Here is a 16,669-nt window from a genome sequence, read left to right as displayed (position 1 = left end):
CATAATAAAATTCATGTCACTCTTTAATGTTGTCCGTGTTCAAACAGCGCCCTCTGCTGACCAGAGCAGGTAACGCATCATTTCCCACAATGCTGCTGCCGCACCAGCCCGGAAGTAGGACGTTTATTGACAATATGGCCGCCGAACTGGGTTTGGATTTGGGGAAATCTGTAAATTGACAGTACTCACCGGGGCTGCGATAACGACACGTTTCCACCTGGGGAGTGTACGGGACAGATGCATTTGAATGAAGGGACCCGCGGACCCGCGGGACGGAGTCAGTGAGCCGAGGAAACGTCCCGAGTGTGAAAGCCGTCATGTCGTTTTTTAAGAGGAAAGGTGAGGAAGAAGCTCCCGACGTCAACGGGGGGGAGGAGGAGGGAGAGAGGGGGAGTCGGGCTGAGCAGAGAGAGGTGCTCCGTGACATGTAACCTAGCGGGGCCCGGGCACCGAGCCGGGGACACCGGGGACACCGAGGACACCGAGGACACCGCGTTTCACTGACGTTGATATCTGATCACCAAATGTGCTACGGCATGCTAGCTAGCTGTATCCGGACATCACACACACACACACACACACACACACACACACACACACACCCTGAACGCGACATGTGGACATGTGAGACAAAAGACAGAGAACAGCTGGCTGTGTCTGAATTTAAATGACCGCTTATCGTCAGTAGAAACGTGCCCGGTTGCAGCTGCACGGAGAGAAGTGGACCTGTCTGTTAGCGGCGGTGCTTATAAACACAAACATGAGCAGGTGGAGCAGGACGGAGGAATTCAGGACATATTTTGGAGGCCAACTATTTGTCCTGACTGTTCATAAAACGTGATCAAATGTTGGGGTCACATTTAAAAAGCAGTGGTCTCACTAAAATGCACAAAGTTGGTCGTTTTTAATGGGACCTGAGCCCAGATTAACATGCATGCAGTAATCCCCATTTTGCGGCAGCAGGAGTAAATAAAAAGCATTTCATTGCTGTTCCGAAGGGAAGTGTTCCCTCATCCAGATGTTAGTAGTGTTCCCTCATCCAGATGTTAGTAGTGTTCCCTCATCCAGATGTTAGTAGTGTTCCCTCATCCAGATGTTAGTAGTGTTCCCTCATCCAGATGTTAGTAGTGTTCCCTCATCCAGATGTTAGTAGTGCGAGGAGTCAGCTCCTGGGTTCATATTCACCAAACCACTCCAGGACTGACTCTTTATTTGGCTCAAGAACGTGCCGTTAACTTTCACACACGAACACACAAAAATCACAGGTAATTTACATTAATGCCAAACTCTTGTCACTTCTGGTGCCTGTTATACTACGAACATTCGAACAACCTCTGTATGATGCACAAGTTCATAGATGCATTGATAAATTAGTACCTGCAGCCTCCACAGTGACCAGAAGTGAACACCTCTTTAAAACGAGGTCAACACGACGAAAGGCTCTGACTAAGGTGGCCTTAATTGCAGACCTGCTGCATTAGACCACGTTAGTTTAAGATCGGTGTCCCAACAGCAACTAGATCTGATTGCTTTGATTAGAAAGTACATCAAAGTGATGCGATAGACTGGAGAAGCAGTGATTGTTAAAATTTTTTGAACAGTAACTTCACTGTCTAAAGTGGCCTAAAGTTGTTCCTCTAAAAGAGTGAGATGTGGTTTTTTTTTTTTACTCAAAGGCCACAGCAATGAAAGCAACTGACACAGCAGGTCCCCAAAATGAGGAAATAGTCAGAGTTTATTTGTCGTGCTCTGAACCAGGAAGATACTCAGGACGGACAGGAAGTGAACGTGTTTCTCAGAGGGTAGGCTGGTTGCAAAAATTATTACCACGTGTGAAACACATTATCAATATTAGAATAGATTTCTTCCACTCAGGTTGTTGCTTATTACTTTTGTCAGGCACACATGTTGTTATTTTACATCAGATATATTCTGTATTCAGTTTTCTGGCAATTCACACAACCAGAATATCCATTGTTTGTGAGCCTTCGTGGTTCTCTGAATATTTACTGTTTTTAGAGCAAACACATCTGATATTTTTTTGTACCATAACTTCAGTTCAGAGCAGTGAAGGCTGTGGGAGTTGAGACTTTTTAAAAGGCTGTTAGTGTTGTCAAACTCAGACTCCTGGCTGACACACGATTCACAAACGGCTCCGTCCCAAATGTCTCGCAGAAACAGCATCTTCTTCATTTGGCGAAGCCTCTCGGTCCATTTTGTAATGTCACTGCCGGAAATTGATACTTGGCTCAATCTGAAGATATAAATGAGTCACTCTGATGAGTGGTTGCCATCGTGCTCTCCTTCCACTGCACGGTATATATCTTATTTTACTCTGTGACAGCCGCAGGGCTTTAGGAGTAAGGGCAGATATTTATAGTGTGAAATAGTTTTGCATGAGGCTACATCATTTTTGCTCACCTTCTAATCTATAATACAGTTGTTGTTTTTTTTACAGACACTCTGTAAGTCGTAGAGGGCTTCAGGTGTAGCCTGAATGAAGGAAAACCACAGCTGATAGAACAAGGTCACAAATCTTACGAAGGACTCCGAATGCTGACGTCCAGTGGAAAAGCCCCACCCGTCCTGCTGGCTGTACAGTGAGCAGGACGGAGAGGGCTTTCACATATCACAACCATCTTCCATATTTAACTCCACATCTTACAGCAGCAGCCAGGAAGCAAGTCTGCACTAAACATTTCGTTTACGTGGCGTCTAGTGGATCAATTTCCTGATGATGTCATTATGTAACCAGATAGTGTTTCACCCCTCAATGTAGCTCGCGTATCATTTTTTTATTTTTTTTTATTTTTGCTCGCCGGCCTCTCCCTGTGTTGTGATTCAAAATGCTTTATGCTTCTCCAGTTTCAACTCCGCTCTCATCTTTCTCCCCCGCAGCCAAAAGCAAAGAACCTGAGAGAGTGGCAGATGCTAAAGTCAATAGAGGTGAGTTCATCTTTACCTCAATGAGGTTATGAAAGTGTAACATACATGTTTAATTGAAAATGCTGGGTTGTTTTAAAGGTCCCATATTTTACACTTTTCCAGTGTTGTATTTGCAGTCTATAACCCAAAAAGATATTTTTTGTCATTTTAAATACCAAAAACCTCTTTTCCAGTAACAGGCTGTTTTGTATCTGTGTCTTTAAGGCATATTGATATCATTGCCCCTCTCTTCTGATTGGCTGACGCACGCCCAGGTCAACCACAGGCTTTCTTTAGTCTTGTAGCTTGGTAGAGCCGCAACAGAACAATTGCTCTGTGTTTTCTTCCACGTGATAATGTTGGACAGTGGGTCGTACTGAGGGTGGACATATGACATGAGCGTGAGTTTGTGACATCACAAACTTTTCGCAAGTCCAAACCACACAGTTGCTTAAAATGGGCTGATTGTTTATCTTTGTGCACTAAGCGTGTAGACACTTTAACAGTATTTATGTAGCACCCAGACCTGCTTGATAATCATGGAAATGTGAATTTATACAGTACGGTACCTTTAAAATGAAGTGATAACTTTTAAAATACAATATAGATGATTCACATCTCTGTTTGCACTGAGAACTGTTACAGGGTATCTGCAGCTAAACAATTCACTAACTTCCGTTTCCTCAAAGAAAGTCCGAACTACATTAAACCCTGCATTAGCCTTTGCTTCGTCTGGCTCGCATCATGTTTAATCACTGCTGCTTATATACTGCTTACAAGGAGTAAAACTGGGACCTCGAGCTATTAAAGAAACGCGCAGCACAGTCAAACAGACACTGAGCAGTCTGTCTCCTCAAACATCGCTGACAGCCGGAGGCCTCGGCACACTGACTGAGAGCTCCCTCACTAAAAAGCCCTTTTCATTACAAGTCACACTGGTGTCACACATTCAGGCCGCTCACAACTTTCATACCATTGTCGTTTTATTTTATTTATTTTTTTGCCTAAATTCTCTCTTCTGCCCTCCGTCCTCCTCTTCCAGCTCCAGTCGGCCCTCACTCTCCATCGCTGGGCCTGAGGAACCACCATGCCGTCCAGGACGCTGCCGGGCCCAGCCATATGGCCATCAACGCCATCTCTGCCAACATGGACTCGTTCGCCCGCGGCCGCACCGCCATCCTCAAGAAACAGCCGAGTCACATGGAGGCTGCGCACTTTGGGGATCTTGGTACGGAGCCCGCGTTCATGTGATTGGATTTATTGTTTAGTGATAATAGAAAAAGGCTGAATCAGACATTTGACTATTTAAGTATGAAGTACATTCAGAAACATAAAGGAAGAGGTTGTTTTATACATGAAAAACTCAGTTTTGAACTGATTTTAATTCAAAAAGGAGATCTAGAGGAGGTCTGCTTCACCTCGTTGGGTAGTTATTATGAAGTAATATATTATTTATTGTTGCTGTGTGACATGTCAGCCAGTTTAAAGGTCATAGCTTGTAGTCTCGGCTTCGTGGATCGCCTTTAATTTACAGTATTTTGACTTGGCTAAACTAAAATTAGACTGTTGCAACAACAAAAGCAAAGTTTACAAAGCAACAGAAGTAGAACGACAACTATTTATTATTGTAATTATTGATTCATCTGCCAGTTAGTTCCTACAGAATTTGATGAATCGTTATTTTATATAATTATCTACTATGTTTTAAATTTTTTAAACATCCAAAGATATTTGTGTTCCTATCCTATATGATAAAGAAAATCAACACATTCTCAAATTTAAGAAGCTGAAACCGGAGAAAGTTTGCTTTTGTGTTTGAAAACTGACTTCAGCAATTAATTAATCATAAAAATAATGACTCATCTTGTATTGGTAGAACAATTAATAATCACGTTAGATGTACTGACACCAACAATTTTAGTAGGAAAAGGAGGAATAATATGTAGCAATACAACATGTTTGCAGGGTACATCGAAAAAAATGATAAAATAGATACTCAGTCTTATGAAAAGTAACAAACTGACAATGTAAAAGGAATAATAAACATGACAGTTATAATCCTCAGTTCCTATTTAACTTCATTGGATAATGCGGTTGGCTGGTGCTGTTGTTACAGTGTGCCTGAGTGTAACTCTTGCGTCACTGAAACCGCCCTCTGTCTTGTGCAAGTGGCGGCACACCTTCATGAACCCTGCGTGAAGCCCTCACATGACCTCATGCAGCAGTTTTTACCCAAACATACCGAAGCCCGTCAGAGTGAAGTCGAGAGTAACAGTCATCTTCTCATGCCGCTTTATAATTAGACTCTGTGTACGATCGCCGGATGCCACGATGATGGGGCGGTGAGTAAACACAGTAGCACGCCTGACGCGTCAGGAACTGTACGAGCAGGTTGTCCAGAGAACAGTCGGGCTGAGTCAGGCGGAGGTGGAGGAACCTGTGCTGCAGGACGCTCGACAGACTGAATGAAAGTCACGGGTCAGAGGGGATTTCTGTGGTTTTAATGGCAGGAGGAGACAGGAAGGGAGGATTGAAGGTCGGCAGCCCGGAGGCACTGACTGACAGCGGAAGCCATCACTTTTCTTTTCTTTTTTTGTACACAATAACAGGAAGCTCCCTGGTTTCTTTTGATGGAGTGTAACATGTAGCGAGGCTTTGACTCGTGTGACTGTGTGATCTTAAAGAGTCTGTGATTGAAAAGCACCTCACTCCGGGTGACACCTCTTCAAGCACCGTCTTGTTTTCAAAGAGCAAACGTAACACCACAAAGCAGCAGCCCACGCTGAAGTCTAGCTACTGCTGATGATCCAGTACGACTCGGTTTGTTGTCAATGAGCGCGCCCCCTCGTTTAGTTTGATTTCTGGGGAGGTGTGCTTGTAGTTGGAGTCCCTCAGGATGGAGGATGTTCCTCAAACGTACACTCTTTGGTTTGAGACATAGTAAAGTCAAGTATGTCATCACCACAGGAATCCGATTTTTTTTTCTCTCAGTGTTCACTCGTAGCTGCAGTTTGAAGTCTGGTGTGATCGAACTGTCGGAGGTTTGTGTGGATGCCACAGTCAGCGCTGACCACTTCATACACGCCTGAGTGACGGAACGGACGGGACACACACGTAGTTTTGACGCACAACTGTGAAAAAGTTTGTGCGGGTTTAATCATCTGTGAAATTGCATATAGTCTAAGGCCACTTGTAGTCAGACAGAGCTGGAAAATCACAAGACTTCAAAACAAATATCCAGCAGTTGAAATTCAGCTCGCGTCACCGTTCGGCTCGGACCGAATGTTCGCTTGAAATTGAAGAGCTGAACACAGAAAATAATTTTCATGTTGCAGCTTCTATTAATGTACTGCACATTGATTTGATTCTCCTTCTGGTTTGAAAGCTGTAAATAAGAGAGACTGCAGTGTAGCGCGGGAGTGTTTTCTGATGTGTAAATCTTACTGTCAGTGTTTTTAACTGTTGTATCTGCTATTGTGAGGCTTTGAAAATACATAAAGTTTATGAAATACAAGCGTTTATGTTTTTACTGGTAGTGTAGCGACATCTTTTTTAATGAGTAAATTTTTTTTAAATAAAATTGCAAAGTGGTGCTGCAGGTTTTTAAAGCATCACAGGCTTCGTACAGCATTTAACATTTTTGGCATTACATCACATTTATAATGTATTTTGATGGAGAAGTTGTACTACAATTTAAAACGACACAAAAAGAAAATACCATTAAAGTATAAAATCTAAATCCTGGAGATAATTTTGGTGAATCTGTTCAATCCTTTCAGGTCATTCCAGTGTGAACTATCAGCCGCAGGAGACCCGCTCTCGGCTGTCCAAGACGGTGGACCAGGTCCTCCGGGACAACGTGGCGATGCCCCACTACATGCATTTCACGGAGCTGCAGGGCGGCGACCACCTGGTCCGCTTCTGGTTGGAGGCTGAGAGTTTCCGTTCCACCAGCTGGTCGCGCGTCCGAGCGCACAGCCTCAACTCGGTGAAGCACAGCTCCCTGGCCGAGCCGGTCCCCGCCTCCCCGGGCGGCTCGGAGCTGCCGGAGCTCACGCCCAACGCCCTCGCCCTCGCCAGGCACGGCAGCAGCGAACTGCTGTCCGATCGACGGGACCCCTCCTCCACGGAAGCGGGTCTGAGACCCGGCACACCTCGAGCGGGAACCCCCAGCAGGCAGGCGTCCTCCAGGACGGGGACTCCCTGCAAGGTGCAGTCGAACAGCACCCTGCGAGACCTCTCCGACAAACTCATGAAAAGTGAGTCCGCTTTTACAAACCCTTTTGTCTTCATATCTGTCAAGCTGTTTACATGTTTACATACTCAGTGGAATATTGAATTCAGTAAGGAAGTGACAAAGTGAATTAGTGTCACACACTGATGGTCAACACATCACCGTTTTGAAGATACTGAAAAACAATTATAAACGGCAGCTTTCCATTGATTGGCTACATGAAGATACTTTGATGGTCTCAGTTGGCAACCAGATTTTTATTAATTGCAGTTTGAAGACGCAAATTAGTGCATTTTCATCCACTGAAAACTCCGACGGATGGTTATCATAAAATGTTCATGCTCGTCTGTGGTGGAAATATTGGTTTGACAATAAAAATAAATGCCAGAAGAAAACAGACGTACATTAGACATCCACGGAAGAGATGAAAAATAGAGACATATGGAAGCATCAGATCTGTGTGAGCAGACTTTAACCTTCCTCAAATGAATACATGAAACCAGCATTACTGCCATCTTTCTTTCCTTTGTGTTCACAACATGGAAGGTTTGAATTGAAATATCTCTTCTGTAATGACTTCGTGGTACCCGACGAGCATGATTTGCAACAACAACTGTTTACATGGAAATGTACACCTGGAGGTGGTGGAGAGAAACGTTTTGCTGCTGCTTCATGTCACCAATGACGTGCAATTATTTGGTCAAATGAAGCGACGCAGCGCACGATAAAGGGAGTGTGGAACAAGTACAGCAGCCGTGATGAGTTCGAGTTAATGGTCTCTGTGTTTCTGCAGGTATAGAGAAAGATGCTGTCACCATCTTCACCAAGTACATCTCCCCAGACGCTGTGAAGCCCATCCCCATCACAGAGCAGATCAGGAATGATATTGTTGGTAAGACTCGGATCGATCGTTCAAGTGCGCTTAAAAAGTTCAGAGACTGTTGCAGATCAAACACAGTGAAGCACAGTGATGTGTATGCAGCAGGGGGAAGCCGTATATATTCCAAGATTTGTTGCATGATCAACATCCGCAGCTGAGTTACTTTTGTTTTTCTGAACACTGAGCAGAGAGAACATCCAATAGTTGAGTCTGAAAACGGCACCAGAGAGCGTTTAAATGCTTCAGAAAGCCGACAGCAACAAATCAAAGAGCCAGTCGAGGTGTTTTGAGTGTTTCAAGAGGGGCAGAACAACACTGTCCAAGACTGGAGACAGCGCTTCAGGTCAGGCGGGTTTTCTTTGACATTCAGGGGGTTGAACATCATGAATTTGTCCCCGATAGTGTCAGACTGTAAACACCGAGCACTCCTGTGATGTTCTGAGGCGTCTGAAGGAAAACATTTAATACAAACCAGCTGAACCTGTGGCCGTCAGGACCTGGTGGAAAGAAAGACTTCTCTCTCCCTCAACCACACGACCGTTGCTGTGCTGTGTTATGTTTATCTTGTGCATTTGGTAGTGAGGATTTTTTTTTTTTTTAAAGTGACAGGGTATCATTGTGATGATCCTTTCTGTCTGGCGCCCAACTCTTATTTGAATTATTCTGGGGATAAACCTCCCGCCACACACCCCACCCGCTTGCCAGGTTTGGCTCTCTACAGCTTCTTTCTGTTGAAGTTCAAGCTGAAGGGTCGTTGTTTTGACTCTGTGGAGGAGATCCAACGTAAATCACAGATGGCGCTTCACACGCTTCCAGAACAGGACTTTCAGGGAGCGTTCAGAGCGCTGCAGGAATGCTGGGAGCAGAGTATTGCTGCACGGGGAAGAGTTTGAAGTGGGCTGTGTTTTGGTTGCTGTAGGAGCAGTCTCTGAACTTTTTGATTGCACTTCGTATTTTATGATACTGCAAATCTACTCTAAAAAAATTTTTAATTTTTTTTTAACAATTGCATAAGTGATATAAGGGAAGTTATATCTTCTAGTGCAATAATATTCCTGTCTCGTCTCTGTGTAGCTAAGATCTGTGGAGAAGACGGCATGGTGGACCCAAACTGCTTCGTCATCGCTCAGTTGGTAGTCTTCACCATCTTGGAAGAACAGTGAGTTTCTGTCTTTTCATTTCCCCGAGGAGTTTTATTCACACTGCGAGGGTTTCATGTAAAATATTTAAGTGCAACTTGTCCCTGTTGTCATTTTTTCACTGCCTTGACATCCACAGTAGCAGATGTGTTCACCTCCCACGTGTTCTTTGATTTCCAGGCACTTTAGTGAATTCCTGCGGAGCCATCATTTCTGTAAATACCAGATTGAAGTGTTGACGAGTGGCTCGGTGTTCCTGGCTGACATCTTGTTCTGTGAGTCAGCGCTCTTCTACTTCTCCGAGGTGAGTTGTGGTTCCTGGAACCTCCTTTATTTGTGGCAGCTCACCACCCTTTTGTTTCATGTGTTTTTCCTTTCACACACACAATCTTTGCCTCGTCTTCATTCTTTATAACACACGTGTCCTCAGATCAGTAAACTGAGAGCACAGTAAACGTAACAAAACACAAAAAAACCTTCAGATGCTCCGGTTACAATCTGCCGACCCGCAGACATTAAATATAACACAATCAGTGTCGGCAGTTGGCAGCGAGGCTGAACATCTAGCGGTAGATTTTCACGTGAATTTTTCTGTCTCTTTGCCCCACAGTACATGGAAAAAGAAGAAGCCATGAATGTACTGCAGTTCTGGTTGGCGGCAGACAACTTCCAGAACCAGCTCGCAGCGAAGAAGGGCCAGTACGACGGCCAGGAGGCTCAGAACGATGCCATGATCCTCTACGACAAGTACGTCCCCTCCCTGCTGCTTTCACATGTCGACATTTTAGTTTAAAGAATGGGATCAGACAGCAGTGAGAGGACGCCTTTAAGTCGAGGGAGGAAGAGTTAAACTGTTCTGTTATAAATACCAATCTGTTACACTTGGTACACCCACAGCGTGGGTGGCTGTGGCTCAGATGGCAGAGCGGGTTTCCCACTGATCATAAGATTAGCGTTTCAATCCCTGGTTCCTCCTGTCCACGTGTCAAAGTGTCCTTCAGCAAAACACTGAAGCCCAAGTTGATGACTAAAGGAAAAAAAGGTGCTTTTATGTGTGTGCTCATAAAATTGTGTCTGCAGTAGCAGAGAAGTCCTAAAGTTAATCTTTGTTACTTTAGTTTAGATATTTGTGGGCTGACATCAGTAACTGTTGCAGAAAAGGGTTTCACTGACTTACAGGCAGCATGTCGTCCCTTTTTTCCTGCATTGCATTGATCACTATCACAGTTTAAGGTGAAGGTCTGTTTAGTGAGTTTGTTGTTCATATTACGGTAACCTGTGCAAACGGTGTGTGAGGTTGAGAAAGGGCAGTAACTCATTTACAGTAATACAGCAGGTCAAGAGGTGGAAGCTGGATCTTCCTGCTTTCAGCTCAAGTTATATTTGCTCCATTGGTATCAGTATGTATCGCCTCATTTGATTCATATTTTTCTTTATAGATTCCGCCATTTTTGCTCATACTTGCTCTTTGAAGTGCCAGACAACCTCTACTGGCCTGTATTTGAGGCAGCAGCAGCATTACAGCCTCGTTTGAACTTTTACATTTTATATGCATTTTGGGTTTTGATTGAAATATGAATGGAAGTGCCTTTGTTTGAAGTCATCCCCGTGTCTCCTCTCCAGGTATTTCTCACTCCAGGCCACCAACCCTCTGGGCTTCGGCGACACTGTGCGGATGGAGATCGAGTCGAACATCTGCCGTGAGGGAGGGCCGCTCCCCGACTGTTTCACCACTCCACTACGACAGGCCTGGACAACCATGGAGAAGGTCAGAGTCACTTGCAGCCTCTATATTACTGTAAAATGTGAGGATAGATGAATGATTAGGTATATAAACTAAAACCCGAGAATATAGAAGCCTTCATGTGAGTATCATTGCCCTTTAAAACATTTAATTAAATATTTATTTCGATCATCTGCTTGAACTGTTTGCTGGTATTTAATAGGATCCTCACTTAAAGGGTTTGTGTTGTAAGTCATTGACAAATTATCCCATTACACCGCTGACAAATGCTCCTGCCTTAAGTTAATGAAACGAAAGCTGAAAACTTGTTAGCACGTAAAGGTCAGAAGCGAACCTTTGTAACTTGTGCGTGGAAATCTATCCAGGAGCTCATTATCATCTAACAAGTTCTCCCTGTTCTGCATGGTTTCAGGTCTACATGCCCGGCTTCCTGTCCAGCAACCTTTACTACAAATACCTGAGTGACCTCATCAATTCGGTGCGGGCCGATGAGTTTGTGAATGTCAGCACTCCAGGTCAGGTCGGACCCGCAGACAACGACCGATCCAGTTCAAATGCCAGCGAGGGCTCTCAGACTCAGGTGACCCCCAATCACACACACACGCACGCACGCACACGCACACCTTCGCCAGCTGACATTCAGACCTGTCCTGCCTCATTGCACAAATAATGAAGATCTTTTTGTTAATGCCAAAGGGTTGCGCTCATTTCTGTCTTTTATTTGTATTTGTAGATTAAAAAAAAAGTTGCATGTAACGCTGCTAAATATTCACTTTACGATGTCTTCACTACAGCAAAGCGCCAAAAAGGCAGCGATCAAGATCCTGAAAAATTTTGACGAGGCAATCACGGTGGACATCGCCAGCCTGGACCCCGAGTCTTTGTACCAGCGGCCGTACGCTGGGTGAGTGATGCTGCCTTTACTGTCACTCCCAGAAAATCATCACTCAGGCTGAAACTACATAAACGCCACAGTAGCATGTAGCTGTTCACAGATTTGTCTTTCGGTAATTTCTCTTGTTTACTTCCATATTTCTCTCCCTTTATGCCCACCGCTATTTGAATTTGATGCTTGTACCTATTTAGTTTTTATTGACTCACTCAGTGTTTTATGAGCGTGCTTTAAAACAGTCTTGTACAAAAATAATTCAAGAGGACAATCCGAAAGACAAAACTGAAGTACCTTCTGAAATTACAGTTGTTTAATGGATTCACACTTCAGCAGCGGTGTTTGATTGTTTTGCGTGTGTGAGTGTGAGTGTGAGTGTGAGTGTGAGTGTGAATGTGAGAGAGCGTGTGTGAATGTGATGGTGTGTGTGTGAATGTGATGGTGTGTGTGTGAATGTGTGAGTGTGAGTGTGAATGTGAGAGAGCGTGTGTGAATGTGAGGGTGTGTGTGTGTGTGTGTGTGTGTGTGTGTGCGTGCGTGCGTGCGTGCATGTGTGTGAGAGCGTGAGAGCGTCCGTCCCTGAGGCTCAGTTTGGTCCCATTTGCTCCGTCGGCTGCCTTTATCGTCCTCCTCTCCTTTGTCCTCTCAGAAAGATGACGTTCGGGAAGGTGAATGAGATGGGCCAGTTTATCAGGGAGGCCGAGCCCGAACCCGATGTGAAGAAATCCAAAGGTACGATGTGCTCCCACTCTCTCTCTCTCTCGCTCTCTCTCTCTCTCTCTCTCTCTCTCTCTCTCTCTCTCTCTCTCTCTCTCGCCCTCACTCTGTCATATTTTTATCTCCTTTCTCTTTGCAGTAAAAAACTTCTCCTCCGGCCCGTGAATATAAATCTCATCTGGCTGCTTCTGTTCTCCCAACAGCCTGTAGTCTGATGAAATATAAAATAAAAAAAATAAAAACTGTTTGCTCATCTTTAGGTCTAACAACATCAAAAAAAAAAAAAAAAAAAAAAAAAATCTATATTTATCACATCTCTTAGACATGTTGGCTGACATTTAAAGTGGTGGACTTCCTGCTAATATAATAGTATTCATGAATAATGTAAATAGCATCAAAGTACTTGAATATGAAAGTATTAACTTATCGTGACTTAATTTTGGGAGTGTTTTTCACAGAAAGTCATTCCGCTGCAGTTTGTTTATCAGTTTGTTTGTTCAGTTGAAGGAACAAACAGTGTGTTTATGTTTTGTGTTTACCGCTGCGGTCCCTTTGTCTCACGCTGCCTTCCTTTCTCTTATTTAGGTTCCATGTTTTCTCAAGCCATGAAGAAATGGGTCCAAGGCAACTCGGATGAGGTGAGGTGGCAACATGTTAAATGATTCAGAGGTCTGAGGCGTGTATATAGGACGCTCTCGGCGACATGTTTTAAAATTCACTTTGTGATGTCAGACGGCGGCTATTAAAGAACGTCATGGATGTCAGTGGATTTTAAGCCGAATGGAGGCCGAGAAGGACGGATTGCGTCACACTTCCTTAATAATATCCACAAAAACAGGACTTACTGGCTTAGTTGAGGGGATTAAAGGTGTTGACTTGTTGGGACGCAGCAGATGGAGTGAATGTGTGAAGGAAAGTGCTGCTGCATCACTTTAATAACAACAACAAAAGAAAGTCAGTTATCACATTTGTACAATATGATCAAAGCAAAAACCCAGTGAAGGCTGTAATTATATCATGACGACACTTTTCCAGGTAGAGATCGGATTCCCTGCGCTATTCTCTCTCTCTCCCTCACCTGTGTGTGTGTGTGTGTGTGTGTGTGTGTGTGTGTGTGTGTGTGTGTGTGTCGGTGTGTGTGTCGGTGTGTGTGTGTGTATGTGTCGGTGTGTGTCGCTCCGTACGAGGTAAACACTGCATGACTCCAAGCGGTTGAACAACAGCGTCTTCTCTGCGTCCTCGTGTCCACCTCTGTCTGCTTCAGTATATAACGATAGTTTTGGTCATTTTCTTACAAAACAAACAAAAAATGTCTCCTACAAAGATCATGAATTTACGTTATTGTTTGTGCCGTGACCGAAGGCCCAGGAGGAGATGGCGTGGCAGATCGCCAAGATGATTGTCAACGACGTCGTCCACCAGTCAAACCACGACAGCCCCGGCAAGTCCACCAAGGTAACATACCGTCCCTCAGCCCTCCGCTTCCTGTGCGATGACCCCAGATCTCATCTCCGGTGTCTCCTTCTGTCTGTCTGCAGTTATGACCCCACCGAGGAACCAAAGGACCGTCGCTCCGTGCAGACGCTGGCCAAGTCAGTGATGAACTGTACGCGGGGTTCACGCGGCAGTGAGCTGCATTACTCCGAGAAGGAACAAGGCATTTTATCACCTCCCCGACCACCATGTGTCAGCGAGTGTGTGTGTGTGTGTGCGTGCGTGCGTGCGTGTGTGTGTGTGTAGCTGCGAGCCCGGGTGAGTGATTGTTCACGCATGGACTAATAGAAAACTTGAAGTACTCCATTGTTGTCCATCGTACTCTGTAACCCTATCAAGGTACACGTGTAGTCGCCAATCGTGAAGCAAAGCAGAGTTCTGGCATCAGCCGGGAGGACGTCACTCCTGAGGAGGGAAACGCTCACGATACCTGAAGAAAGCTGCCGCATGTCCGTCACAACTATCACTGCGCTCTCTGTCTCGTCTCGGACCTACGGGGGACGTTCTGCTCACGTCCTCATGACGTAGCTCCCCACACCTTTTTTCTTTTTAACCATTCCTTGTTTTTACCCGACATTCTTACGGCTCGGCTGCTTCAGGCTCATCAGTTTGGAGCGTTGTACAGTTTTTTTGTTTTTTTTGCATACGCTTCCCTCGGCCTGCACGGAGTCGTTATTGTCAGCTGTTCACCGACATTGGCCGCCGCACCTTGGCCGTTTACGTACTGTAGAACATCTGGAAATGTGACAATGAAACAGAAAGAGCTGATTCAGGTCTCCGACTGGCTGCCCTTCTGTATGAATACCCCGGCACCTTTACAGAGCGTAAAAGAAATACTCCCGGATGAACTTAAGTGCTCCAGTTGTGTTGGAAAACTCAAAAACTCCATGTTCTTAATGTCCTATATATATATAAATAAATATCTATTTAGATTTCTGGTTTACCCCATATATTAATGTTAGTCCTTTTTTATGGTGATCGCTGTTTTTTTTTTTTTTTTTTTTTTTTTTTATACATCGCTGAAACAAGCTTCAGTGATGACGGACTGTTCAACTGGAAAGTGTGCTCAGTGAATAAAACATTTTTTTTTAAATTTCCTTTGAGCATTACCAAGATGTGGAAACGAACCAGAAAAGACTCTTGGTACTATGTACCACTAATGTTTTCTGACATGTATGTGTAATCTATAATATATTTAAATGGTGTTTGATTTAAATACATATATTATGAAATGTTTTTTTTGTCTGTCCTCATTGAGTTTGTTTTCAAAAATAAATTAACTGTACAATTGGTATACTGCTGCAGTTTCAGCCCACTGCAGGCTGTTGTTATTTCGATACAGAAAACTGTATTATGTTTACAGGCAGATTGATTTGGATTATTTTTTTTTTAATATAGCGTTAAAATGTTGGGAAAGTGACAGCCTGTGGCAACATGAGGAAGGTGGACTGTTATCACCTCTGACCATGTGGGGGCGATGTTGATGCTTTTGCCACTTTAGGGTAAAACTGTAGAGAGAGCATTAATGTCACGGTATATTAGTTATGACAGGATCAAAATATTTATTTTTCTATCACTGAGGCTTCTCTGCCTCACTTTATAACAGGTCTACGCAGTCAAGAAACTCGTTTAATTGTAAGATACAGCTCAACCTAAGGGACACCTTCAGTACAGTGTACTGTAAAGCATTTAAAACCTTGAATTAATGTGTAGTGCTCTCACTGTTGCGGTTCCCTGTGGTTGTTTCAGGTATTATTTTGGCAGCATAATGTTCAGCTCTAAAATCAGCCCGGGATTGTTTAAAGAGAGCATAGTTTTATTTGTGGTCAATTACATGCAGTTATGTGCTTTTTTTCCGTGAGATAATATTGGCCTAAAAAGCTCATGAGGTTGTTTTTTTGTGTTTTTTCCCCCGTATTGTTGTGGGAGTAAAAATGGTGTTAAAAGCGCCTCCAGCGTTTTGTGGTTTCCAGACAGAGGCAACCTGCACGTGCACAGGCAACGCCCACCTAAAACTAGAAAACCCATCAGTGTCCTCGGCTCTGATTGGCTGAGATTTGTCTTATAGTAATTGAGGGACACAGCCCTGAAACCGCTCCACAATTAAGGAACAACCACAATAGTCACTTTTACTGTACATGTAGATAATCAGGAGAATTTTATTTGGTGGGAATTAATATTAAAACGTTTAATGAGTAATTTAATTTACCGTGTTTTTTTTTTTTTTTTTTTTTAACAATAGTGTATCTTTTTATCATTTTACAGAACATGTCTAAACAAAGTGCAAGGTGCATGTGGACAGGTGCTTGCAGACAGACGTCCTCCACGGCAAGTTAAAAAGATAATGGTTCAAAAACACCGGAAATTTAGGGTTCTGCTTTCAAAATAAAAGTAATATTAAAGCAGCGACTCTGAGCCTGAATCAGCATTTTACTGGTGCATTCCTGAAGTCCACAAAGATCTCTGTGTAGTATTATCAATAAGGTTGCGTTGTTGTGTCTGTCTACCTGTATATACATCCACTCATTAGGAATGACATCCTGCAACTTTATGTTGTTTACAGGGTGGGATATGATGAAGCCTATTCACTATTATATTCACTTTATATGATCCATGGCAGTTTTATATAATAATTTTTTATACATAG

At 43.8% G+C, this 16,669-nt stretch overlaps 1 protein-coding gene across 1 annotated transcript; it reads left to right on the top strand.

Moving 5' to 3' along the window:
- Positions 1-133: 133 nt before the first annotated feature.
- akap10 (A kinase (PRKA) anchor protein 10) lies at positions 134-16,400 on the top strand. Its single transcript, XM_069146915.1, has 15 exons — positions 134-339; positions 2,899-2,946; positions 3,968-4,153; positions 6,705-7,184; positions 7,953-8,051; positions 9,114-9,198; positions 9,359-9,482; positions 9,789-9,925; positions 10,802-10,946; positions 11,335-11,502; positions 11,717-11,826; positions 12,461-12,543; positions 13,114-13,166; positions 13,891-13,983; positions 14,067-16,400. The coding sequence occupies exons 1-15, from the start codon at positions 318-320 to the stop codon at positions 14,070-14,072; spliced, it is 1,839 nt and encodes a 612-aa protein (XP_069003016.1). The 5' UTR covers positions 134-317; the 3' UTR covers positions 14,073-16,400.
- The last annotated feature ends 269 nt before the right edge of the window (positions 16,401-16,669 follow it).

This window comes from Embiotoca jacksoni, unplaced genomic scaffold (genome assembly GCF_022577435.1).
Source record: "Embiotoca jacksoni isolate LCO1_2020_lvr unplaced genomic scaffold, fEmbJac1.0.p SCAF_13, whole genome shotgun sequence".
Classification (NCBI taxonomy): Eukaryota; Metazoa; Chordata; class Actinopteri; family Embiotocidae; genus Embiotoca; species Embiotoca jacksoni.
This window is presented reverse-complemented; position numbering and strand designations above follow the sequence as displayed.